At 38.9% G+C, this 12443-nt stretch overlaps 1 protein-coding gene across 1 annotated transcript; it reads left to right on the top strand.

Moving 5' to 3' along the window:
* Positions 1 to 12443, top strand: LOC117400467 (maturin-like). Its single transcript, XM_034000494.3, has 3 exons — positions 1 to 624; positions 4307 to 4429; positions 5074 to 12443. Exons 1-3 carry the CDS (start codon positions 457 to 459, stop codon positions 5182 to 5184), a joined length of 402 nt encoding a protein of 133 aa, XP_033856385.1. The 5' UTR covers positions 1 to 456; the 3' UTR covers positions 5185 to 12443.

The following is a 12443-nucleotide window of genomic DNA, read 5'->3' as shown; positions in this document are numbered from 1 at the left end:
GTTTCGATTGGCCAATTGCTGGCCTTCGTCAGCGCGTTAGAGGACGAGTTACGTTCCAAATCAGTGTGCAGTGCGTGTGATGAGTCGCACCACATCAGCTGTATTTCTTACTGGAGAAGCAGTGGCGTACGGAGGTCTCATTTTGTATCAATTAGCTGCCGACTCACAACACTGCAAAATAGCTTAGTATTATTGATAATAATAATAATAATAATAATAATAATAATAATAATAATAATAATAATAATAATAATAATAATACAAAACAACAACCATGCGGACGAGGTGCTAAAATAAATAACAGCTGTCGACGTGAAATAAACTCAAGAAGGGTCTTCACATTATATCACTGGCTGTATTGTCAAACCACTGCTGCTTAGCTCCGACTTCTCCGACTTCATCCTCTTCAGCCAGGTGTACACAGAGTACAGTTTTAAGCCAGTTTAGACTGACAGGATGGATTTCAAGCAGCTAGTTGATATTGGAGAGAAGTGGTGCACCGGTACCCCCTTCGATCTGATTGCTGCAGAGGAGAGCGACGAGAGACGGCTGGATTTCTATGCAGAACCCGGACTTTCATTCTACGTGTTGTGCCCTGATCTGAATAATGGTGCAGATAATTTTGTAAGTGAATACCGATCTGGGAAGAAGGTGGGGGGAAGGGATGGGGTGGCTTTGGTTGGTGCATGGGGTCCGGTTACATCCGATGAGATCCATCTCGTATCTATTTGATAAGAGCGTTCGGCATCGTATGCTACAATAAAATAAATTATGTCATCATAACCTAATTGTGCTTTGTCAGACTAGTGTAACGACCTTGCATGCACGCATTAGAATCTGACTCAAAATGTGATGTTTCAGCCAGACATCATTCTTAGGGTAATAATTTGAGTGTGTGTGTGTTTACTCAATTGTATGTTGAAAAGTGTGTATGTGTGCAGGTATGACTGGTAGTGAAATATTGTATACTATTAGTATACCGGGTAGTCTGTGTTTTTTTTTTTTTTTTTTTTTTTTTTTTTCTTCCATAGGGTTCTTTAATACTAGATTTCACATGTATCAGAAGCACCGATTCCAATTACGTCATGTTAGACCGGTAAGAGTTGTAGGAATATAATAACACAAGCCTAGGTCCAAGATTTAATATCAGCCATTCTCGTTGTATGAAAGGGCTTCCGTGCAGTCATTGGTGGTTCTGTAATCAGGCATAAACTGGGTGTCCTTACAGTGCATCTCTGAAATGGGGGACAGGTTTTAGTGTTATTATTGCAAAGATTTGGAGGGAGGATGCCAGTCCTTTTCACACTTTATTGGACCAGAGTGTCAGGGAAGATGCAAGTCTTTATATTGTTGCTTGGTTAAGAGTTCTGGTCCTACAGTATGTCATGTGGTCTTCTACATTTTTTATTATGGAGACCAAAATTCCCTTTTTTTTTAGTTTTACCATTGTAAAAACATAGCAAAGTGTAATAAAGCATGGTGAAGAATAGATAAGCATGGTAAAGCCCAGAGAGGTACAGTATAAAGTATATTTAAAAAAAAAAACAACAACATGGTAACTATAGTAAATGCATAGCATAACCATGGGAGAATCATGGCAAAACTGTAAGACATCTGACCCTCAAGTCTTGTTGTGTAGGAGAATAAGGGTACCACCAAGGCATGCACTATCATGTATTATATATACATATTATACCTCCAGGGCTTACATTCTGATGGAATATTTCCCGGAGCCCAACCGCCACAAATCCTCAAATATGTGAATCTCAACTTCCACAGAGAAGGCCTCCGATTCCCAACACGTGAAGTAAATTGCATTGCTATAAAAAGACAAGCTTTACATTCCCAGTTTTAGATTCACAAATGACTATTATGAAAAACGTTTTAATTTCTTTAACTAGTGCTGCCAGTGTTCTAAAATCGTTTCTCTGGCCATTCAGTCTAGCACTTCAATTCGTTATAATGGTTCAAACTAGGTAAGCTCGTACATTCTCAGGCAACCAAACCGATATCTTGTTTCAGGTCTGCCGATAGTAGTGACTTATTTCAATCAGGGAACACACAGCACTAGTAACAGCCAGGGAAAGGAAGGACAGACACACACAGATTATTTATGGTAAAGTTGTATTTTGTATTGCTTTCACTACAGAACAGCCTCAGGCTGAATTTAAGCCCTGTATACATGTGACAATACATGAGATGGTCCTGATAGGCTGCTTGATTGTCTTACAAAGCAAAATGATATAAGAGGAGTATGTACAATATTTATACTACACATTTATACATCACATCCAATTGATGTACTATAAATAGCTAAAGCAGGCATACGTTTATATGCTGTAGCATAAAACACAAAGGTGCCAAAGAAATATGCACTTAGTTTGTGCTGTATGCCTATATGGCAGCTGGTCAGGTAGAGAGGATAATGAACCCTCTTCAGTGTTGCTCTACCACACTCTCCAGATGTGTAATATATTCTGGAGGAAAAAGAAAAATACTATTAATGACAGAAATGACTGTACTTTCATCTCAAATATTCTATCTTTTTTAAAATTTACCAATAAAATTAACAATAATGCACAGGGAGGGGGAGGGTGCACACCAATGAAAACACCTGCTATAGCACCGTGTATATTACAGTATGGCAGGGTTGTGTTTCTGTTCAGATCAGGGCATTGCAAATGCACATCATACACATTCACATCTCACTGATCTCAGTCATACTCAGTACCTTTTAAATCTTATGCAGAATAATATCTTTCTAGCTGAGAGTTAGAGTGGAGGACCATTAGAGTCCTAACCGGGATGGGATGATATTTATTTTGTATCAATATCGTTTATAATGTTTTTGTATTCTGATAAATTACTTTAAAAGAAAAACGCAATATATCAGAAAAAAAGAAATAGTTAATGGACTTATGTGGCAATGTGCCCCGCCCATGTGTGTATTATGTGTTCTATGTTGTGTGTGTATTGGTTCACGGAGTGTGGGTTATGTAGCACAGGTGATGTAAAATGTATAATTGCATTTAGACACGAGGATGGCACATCACTTCACAGTAAAAGGGGTATTTGTATGGAAGCATGGGAAGTGCACAAATTAGTTCACATGCAGATGTACCGAGATTCCAAATTGAATGATTGATTAGCAATCGAGTCTCTGTACAGCTGCATAAAAAATGCAGTGTTTCACTCACTCGGGGTTGGGTGTTCAGAGTGGAGAACGGGTTTGGAGAGGAGAAATAAAAAGTAAAAGAAAATAACAATTGCTGTGATGTGCTGGAAGCACCAGGATGGTCTATTTGTTAGTGTCTGTTTGTTTTGTTTGTCTATTTATTATGGCCCAAAGTTCCGTGTTTTGTCTGTTCAACCATTTATTTTCTGTGATCCATTTATTTTCTGTGAATAAATGCTGAGCGCAACCACGTGCTCAGCTTCACCCGTAAATCCAGTCTGTCTGTGTCCATTACTTCCTGGTTCTGAAGTCACCCACAAGCCAGCCTGTCCACAACTTACAACTAGACGGTTGTAAAAAATAATGTGATGAAACAAAGGAATTGGAACTCGAGTGCTCGCATTTGGAGGTCAAGTAATTGCACTTGCAGTACTCTGTTAAAATGCATTTCAGACTTGCTGTAATGGAATAGCTATGAAAACAAGATCAAGTGTGCCAAGTACAGGCTTGGTGACCAGCCATAATAAGCATGTTACAGCTCCTACAATAGCATAAATGATCTGTCTTCTGAGCAAGTGATTCCAAAGCTAAATAGAACAAGAATGTCTCCAGTTGAGATTTTAAAAACAGAGACTACCAGAGCTGGGATTCCTCTGTGGGGTGATGGTTCAATCCTACTATACATAGTTTTGATTATTCAAAAAGTCTTGGGTTTGCCAGTAGTCTTAATGTGCATGACTTATCCCATGTAACAAATTGGCACCATAGAATAATAACCATTAATTGCGGGTAGCTCTGAAACCCAGGACTCAGTGTATGGCCAGTGTGAGTTTCAAGCACCTTTATAATATCTTGACGTGCGTTCTATGCAAAATGAAAAATATTGTATTCATAGAAATCATACTTACAACTTTTTGGCCACTGGATGGGACTGTGCGGTATGTTAAAACTCCATTCCAGTGGGTCACAATTCCAGTCCAGTCCTCCTGGGCTTTGATCCACCTGTACCCTAAATTACAGGTTTTAATCAGTTCATTATTTAATAACATCTACTGAAGGTTCACCTTATGCACATGTGTGCCAGGTGGCTGGTCCTATTGCTCAAAGTGACTGTATGTTTCTCTCCTGAAGCACGTGTGGAGCGAGAGTGAGGACTGCCTGCCGTTTCTGCAGCTGGCTCAGGACTACATCTCCTCCTGCGGCAAGAAGACCCTCCTCGAGATACTGGACAAGGTCTTCAAATCCTTTAGACCTGTGAGTGCTCTAAGGCAATAAAATGAAGGCTATGGATTATGAGGCAACTTCCAGGTTACTGTTGAAGCTGCTAGCTGAATGAATGCCATTTATTTTAAGAAACTGCTACAAAATTGTTTTAATGTTGTTTGATAAACAATTAATGTCAGGCAACAACATTCCTGGAAATCATCCGGTTGTATGAAAAACGTTGCTGAACGTTGCCTTGTGTTGCATGAGAATGGCAAGCTGCAGTCTAGTCTGCACAAAAAACATTTTAGTTTCTTGGCTGCTATAAAGTTACTATAGCAATATATTAGTTTTGCTTTGGCTTTTGAACCTTAAAAAAACATGAAGACGGAATGCTCAATGTAGGCTAGTCTTGGGAATCATTAGTGTAGGCCTAAGGAGTTATTGCGAGAAGAGTCGAGACATTTATTTACACAATCGACAAAGCCTGCATTGTTAATTGTGTCAGTGCCTCAGTTATTAATAGAATATTATGTTTCTGGTGACTCATTTGGCTTAGTTTGCCTAGTGCAGTAGCCTCACCTGAAGACACAATCCATACACACCATTATTTTACTGTTTCGTTCTTGTCAGTTTGTGTCAACATTGTGTGAATGTGAATTTAGGCGTGTCTTGCTGTTTCTTTTTCTCTCCAGCTGCTCGGGCTTCCCGATGTAGATGACGATGCGTTTGAGGACTACCAAGCTGACATGGAGGAGGAGGAGCCAGAGGCGGACCACCAACAGATGGGCGTCAGCCAGCAGTAACGCAGCCGAGCCGAGTGGAAGGGGAGAGGTGGTGGAGAAGAGTATCCCGTGAAGCTGTTCCCAGACCAACTGATTCGAACACACCTCTGCAGGGATTCGGTGGAGGAGAATCGGGAGCATTCCACACACCCTTTACTTTAAATGTACAACAGTAATGCTTCCAAGTAGTACGGTATCGATAAGCTTCATTTTCCAGGAATCCTGAAAGTTTTAGTTGTATACATGTATTATCAGAGTAACAATTTGGCAGATTTCTACTGAAACTGAACCTTAAAGTCTACTATAACTGGTCGGCCCAAATGTTTAGCAGCACTTTAAAAGACTAATCCGTATGTTCCCCGAAGACCATTCTGAGCAAATTTGTAGGATGTTTACAATGTGTGTATACATAGAGGACCCTCCATGGATGTTCATGGGTTGCTGTAGTTGGGATGGCTATTTTACAGCCATCCGCGCGAGTCGAAAAAACACGGCACTCTGCAAACTTTCATGGAGTATTCTGTTTATATTCTGTTACAATATATAGAAAAGAAAGTATGTTTAAACCTAAGTTAAGCAGGTTCATTGTGAGAATAATTTTGCTTAGATCAAGCTCAGCAATGCGGCGTTGCAATGTTGTGATTCGTCCAGTTGTTCTGCCGTTGGATTTGATTTAATGCAAGATGGATTCCAAAATATGATCTGGTACAAAAAAAAAATTCACTCCAGTGTTGAAAAGTAAAACGTTATTCAAAGCTAGAACACAAAAAAGCAACAACAAAAAAGAGAGGGTTTTGCAGAACTTTTTAAAAAGTTAATGTTGTATATCAATTTAATACCAAATCATCTGATAGGTCATTATTTTGACATTTTTTAAATAAACATCATGCAAATTTGCTCAGGGCATCTCGGACAGAAACTAGACGAGGATGTGTTTGCCACTTGCTCATAGGTTAATTTAAATGTAGTAGTTACCTTCTAACAGATAGTATTCACTCTGTGTTGAGGTTTTTAATCTTGTTTAAAGGTGCACTGTCAACCAGCTGAAACATTGGTACTGCAGGTGATTTTTGCTGGCTGCTTGTTTGTGTATTGATCAGATTACAGCTAAATCTTTGTTTTTATTTTAAGCATACTCCAGTAAAGCTGAGAAAGTTACCAATTAACAGTGATTTGGAACATAAACTGTGGGAGTATTTGAAGTACACATAACCTTGAACAGGACAGTAACCCGAGATGTAACCAACAACGTAGTACACAGTCTAAAGACCAGCGTACAAAGAGTTGTGTGTAGAAGTTGATCTGTGTGTCTTTTGTAGTTATGGTGAGGGATTTGCTGTCTGTTACTAGCTTTATCTTGCGTGATATAATATACTGTTACAATCTTTTAAACAGAGTTAGCAAAAGACTGGAGACAATTTCATTTGAAAATGTACACTAAAAGGTAAAATCATTTCTCGGTAGAGTTTAAATTTTGTAAAACTGTTCAAGCTGGACACATCAGATGTAGCTCGCTACATGCAGGAGTAATTGCGTACACTGGGTAGGGGTTTGCAGATACTTGTAGCCGTACTCGTAATTGCCTTTAAGTATTCACAGATGTGAGGGATGGGCAGCTTGTTCTGGTTTTTAATCAACACCTTAACAAACTGATTTATTTAATACCTGCAGATAAATACCTCTGAAAGGCAATTCCGAGTATCGGCACACCCCTAATATTGTCATACTCTCAATAGCTATTTGTCACAATGGAAAACAGATGTCTCCAGATACATGTAAAAATACATGGTAAACATCTGTATGGACAGGCGTCTCTAAAGTTTTACCAGATTCTGATACTCCTAAGAACTTCAGATGCTCTAAAAAATTAATTTTTGTTTTAGGTTTAGTCCATTAAAAGGCAAGCACGTCATTCACAGGGACACCCTGATGTTCACAGGGATATTCGGACAGGTCATTATAATGAAGAAATGTGACCTACAGGTACCTCAACTTTACCCCTGATGCTGTAGAAATACACATCACATAGGAGATGCTAATTTTAAATAGAAGTGTAGCTCTGAATAATGGAACGTTTTCTTCTTGGTAATGCTAAAAGATTTTTAATTGTAGTACCCCATTTTGCTTGGGGTGTGTAGTAATTTAAAGTTTTTTATGAATGCATTTAAGTAGGTTTTAATTACACATACAAAGCAGGATAAAGATACAACCACATGGTCCTGGCTTTTTACCGTTAATTGTGTATTGATGAACAAAACCTTCAAACTGTTGTATTTCAGTGACAACAGGATCTGTTTTCTAACTGTGGTGTTTCCTTTGTGATGACAGGATCTGTTCTTTCTAACTGTGGTGTTCTTCCAGGGAGTTGTTTGAGGCTTTCTCTGATTCCCTGGTGGAGGGACAGGTTTTCAGTGCACCTTTAGGAAGAGAGTTCTTGTGTTGGAGTTCTGATATAACATAAGTAACCACAAATACATGGCATTTTTAATTGGTATTTTGCTAAAAGGCACTTGGATAAACATGCTAAGGTGCCTGACTTCTCTTGATCAGCTTTATTATGCAATTTATTAATGAACTGCAGTAGGGGTGTCAATTTTAAACCAGTATAGCCGTCAGTGTAAGTTACTAGTACATTCAGTACAACTTTAAACTAATAATGCAGTACATTACTCATTTATAGTGCTATTACAGTACTTTTAAAGTTTTAGTACCCTTCTGTATTGCTACAGTAAATGAAGAGTTTTGTTTTAAGTGTGGTTCAATTACGTCATTTCTGAATATCAGTCTTATTTTTCCATCGCTTGCGTTGGTTCCCAGATGATGATGTTTTGTGAATTTGGCTAAATCATTAAGCTCTTTTAAGGGAGGTGGGGGGTATTTTCATAGCTTGGTAACATGTGGAGCAAATCTCTGTCAATAAAGCAAATCAAATTTTGTTCAGCTTCTGTCAAGGTTCTGTTATCATACCAGGGAAGGGACGCCAACTGTGTTCTGTTGTCATAAAATGGAAGGGACGCCAATTTTTTGATCAAACAAAAGCTTTCAGCAAAGACAGAACAGTGCAACTGTGAAACATTTTCAAAACAGCAATTGCTGTATTTTATTTGCTTTGCTAGACTACCTAATGTTACTTTGGCTAATGTAGTCCAGGGTTATTGTGAACCAGGATCTGGCAAACCAGCTGATTGGGATTTCTAAATTAGGTTCATCTTGAAACAAAAACCTGTCAAGCACTTTAAAGAAGGAACAAACCTGTTTGTATAATTGTTTCTCTGATAATACTCAACCAGAACAAACTAGAACTATGCTAATCTGGCCTTAATGAGCTAAACTTAATGTACTCTGACTTCTTCAGCAGTGGGAACTTGACCTCTAACCTCTGCTTTATGCATATTGAGCTGCAAGAGTAACCTTGCACATCACGTTATGTAAATTTAAAGAAATAAATAACACTGTAGGTCTAAACTTAACTGTTGCTGGTAAGCTAGCTCAGTCGGATGTCATTTCATCAGTTGTTCATAGACTGCTCTCATCAACAAGGCCTCATGCATCTAACTGAACTGTTCTGCAAGCAACAGCCTTAAGGTTCTCACAGATCTGTGTCATTATATGTTTTTACTGTTTTTTTATTTTGTTGTTTGTTTTTATAGTTTCTTTTTTTTTTTTTTTTTGCTTTACAGCACCTGACAACCAGCCCTGAGTGTATACATGTTCATGTTTTTAATATTGATCAAAGTACTGAGCATGGACCTGCTTATGGCTTTTATGAACGTGATTAGGGCTGTAGGGCTCAGATTTGGGGATTTCATTTTTTATATCTGTTGTACATGCTTTGCTTCTACAGAATATTTTTCTGCTTGGGAGGGCATACTGTGCACTCCAGTCGTTATCTCTTCTTTTGGAAGAAAAAAACAACTGTTCATTTTTATGAAAGGAGAAACAACTTGCTACTGATCTACTAAACAAAGAACATATTTATAATTCAAAGCTTCTATTTACCAAAGTAAAACTACAATAAAGCATAGTAAAAGCATGGTAAAGCATAGGTAAGCATTATAAAGCCCAAAGAGGTATGCTAAAGCATATTAAAGTGAGCAAACCATGATAAGTGCATGGTATAACCATGGAAAAAATCCTGGGAAAACTGGTCAATTAACCATGGTAAACCTTTAAAGGGTCTATTAACATGTCATTTTCTCCTTTAAAAAAATAGATGTTTGGTGTTGTTTTTCTCTGTCTTAGGACTATGAATGAGCAAAGTGTTTGATATAATAAAATGACACTAGCTGTGTCAACAACAAGCTGAACATATTACTGCAAACCTGTCAACCAGTCAGAGCGAACTTGAATGTGATGTTTCTTCAAATGAATTGGATATTCAAACTTCCTGGCAAGGTCTGTTCTCATGGTAGCTTCAAAAACAGAGAAAAAACACCTTCAACCCTTTGCAGAGGCCCTGCCCCAAGCTACAGGAATGGTTTATGATTAAGGGCAATATGGCGAGGGACTGATTGTCTTCATCAATAGTTGCTGTAGGGTTTTAAAAACATCCACAAAGCGCATCTGAGCTTAAAGTTGAATATTGATTGGTTTACAGACTGCTAGACAGGCCAAAAAGCTGAGTAAAGATGTACTTTATAACACATGTTCGTAATATTTCATTTATTACCTGTTTAATATGCCAATGTCTGTCTGCTAAAGTGTTTGTTAGATGCATGATGATAGTAACATTGGGCCAATCCACATTTAAACTATTTAGTACCCATGGGGGCCCCAGAGTGGCGCATCCAGTAAAGGCGCTCCACATGGAGTGCAGGATGTGCCCTATAGTCTAGACGTCACGAGTTAGAGTCCAGGCTATTCCTTTGCCGACCGAGGACGGGAGTTTCCAGGGGGCAGTGCTCAATTGGCCGCGCGCCGCACTGCACACCAGCGACCCCTGTAGTCTGGCCGGGCGCCTGCGGGCTTGCCTGTAAGCTGCCCGAGAGCTGCGTTGTCCTCCGACGCTGTAGCTCTTGGGTGGCTTCATGGTGAGTCCGCAGTGTGAAAAAAAGCGGTTGGCTGACGGTACATGCTTCGGAGGACAGCGTGTTTTCATCTTCGCCCTCCCAAGTCAGCACGGGTGGTAGCGGTGAGCTGAGCCTAAAAATAATTGGCCATTTCAAATTGGGGAGAAAATAATAAAAAAATAATTGGCAACTACTAAATTATTTTAAAAAAATAAAATAAAAAACTATTTAGTACCCACAAGATAACTGCCAGAATGGAGAGAATGAAAGGGTAGACCTGTCTTACTACCATCCACACCAATGCGGCTTATTAATCCTAATATCCACTATCCGAGTAACTAGACTGAGACCATCAGTTCTCATTTCTCATTACATGTAGATCCATCAAATGGAAATAAGTCACAAGAGAGAGAGATCAGGGCTGTCCAGAGGATAGCTCTTACTGACAAATATTGACCGCTCTGTGCTTCAAGGAGTGTGGTGTATACAGTTACCTGTAAAAATGGGTTGATCTTCCATTCAAAATCCATCATTCGTCATCTTCATACCAGTTTCCTGACATCTACAGACTGTGCTTTGAGAAGGCAGGGAACTTTTTTGATGTTTCAACTCGCTGGACATTCAGTCATGCTGCCTGCCTCAGCTGGAATTAATTAACTGTTTACTGTACATGAGACGCTGCTTACCGCAGTGCTCAGCAAACAAAGGCAGGATTACTTCCTAAACCAGGCAGAGCCCCAGCCTAGGGAATTGTACACAGTGATTTGAGTAGCTCAGCGGTAAGAGCACAAACATGGTAACTGCCATGTAGAAAACCATTTATGTTGCATTGGTATAAAATATATTTATGACATACTGTGTAAGGGATGGCAGATATGTGGGGTATAGGGGCAGTAATGCTCACACATCAAGTTTCACCAGGTGCTATAAGTCTGGAGCTTTTCTTGAAGACACTAGCAAGCCTTTTAAAATAGTCCCTTCGTCTGGGTAACCTAAACTGCTCAATCATTTCCAACCCCAGTAAGTGAGCATCTCAGACCTAATATTCTAGTTAGGGAACCCCTGTTTGGCCTGACCCATCCCTAGCCCTTATATTGTATATATAGATTTTACAGAAATGCAACATACTATACATGGTTTTCCACCTGCCAGCTGCCAATCTTCAGTTTTACCTCTGCTTGTAAAAATGATATTCGAATAGTTCTACACTTTGATAGGGGATCTATTTTTAGATTATTTTTGGAAGTTGCTGCTCATGGCCATCCAGTCTAGAAAACTGTAATGCTGGGGATAAAAGTTTGAATACCCCTGTCATGTAGTATTCCTTTTGGTAGAACTATAGTATGTTGCAATATTATCTTCCTATGGGATGCTTTACTTTTCAACCAGAGGGACTTCTGTGAAATATCTGTAGGTCCATCCTGTGCAAATAGCCTGAAACAGATCTATACGCTCTCATTTGTGTCCATTGTGTCTCTGCACTGGAATGCCTGGGTCCTCCATGCTGACATGAAGGCTGCTGTCTCAGCACTGGCAGCATTCAACTCAGGATGAAATGTACAGCGTGGGCAAAATGAACAAGCTGGAACAAGCCAGTAGAGAGCCTCCTCTTCATGGGCTGCCTTTGAGTTCTTATGATAAAAAGATCCAGACACTTTATTAAGAAGGAAGCCACACCCTCGCCATTAATCTTGCAGGTGTTTTGTTTTTTTTAGTTTTTGTTTTTAATGAATTTATTTTATAAATATTTTCTTTTACCAGTATAATGCCTGACCTAAGGGGACTATTTTAATCATATAATCCTATTATGCTTAATAAAAAAGCAAGTTATGCAATGTAACCATAATGTGTAACAGGTGTATCACGTAGCGGTATATCAAGTGATGTTTTAATAAATCACATAATTGATGCAGTTCCAGTTTGAACCAGCAGAGGGTAGTGGTAAATAGCTCAAAAAGTATTGCCAACACCCATGAACAAATAAATATTGATAACACAAACATTGCTTTTGTTTGTTTGTTTTTAAGACTTGGGCCCTTAAAAACAGTTGCAACAACAACAACAAAGTATTTGTAGACATAATATTGGCTACAGATAGTTGCTTAACAACACAATCCTGAGTTGTGTTGACATATTTACTTTCTGATTACTGATTACCAAGTTTGCGACTTGTCTAAACGTTTACCTGACCAGAAATCATTGATGGGTGAAATGGAGTTAACGATTTAATTCCTGCATTCCTACCTGGAGTTATGCTTCTTTGAAACACAA

Source organism: Acipenser ruthenus, chromosome 4, assembly GCF_902713425.1.
Source record: "Acipenser ruthenus chromosome 4, fAciRut3.2 maternal haplotype, whole genome shotgun sequence".
Taxonomy (NCBI): domain Eukaryota; kingdom Metazoa; phylum Chordata; class Actinopteri; order Acipenseriformes; family Acipenseridae; genus Acipenser; species Acipenser ruthenus.
This window is presented reverse-complemented; position numbering and strand designations above follow the sequence as displayed.

Bases quoted from the DNA above. Each gene is read 5' to 3' on its own strand.
- LOC117400467 (XM_034000494.3), top strand. From the start codon at position 457: ATGGATTTCAAGCAGCTAGTTGATATTGGAGAGAAGTGGTGCACCGGT. The intron at 625-4,306 runs GTAAGTGAATAC...TCTCTCCTGAAG, and splicing joins ATAATGGTGCAGATAATTTT to CACGTGTGGAGCGAGAGTGA. The intron at 4,430-5,073 runs GTGAGTGCTCTA...TTTTCTCTCCAG, and splicing joins TCTTCAAATCCTTTAGACCT to CTGCTCGGGCTTCCCGATGT.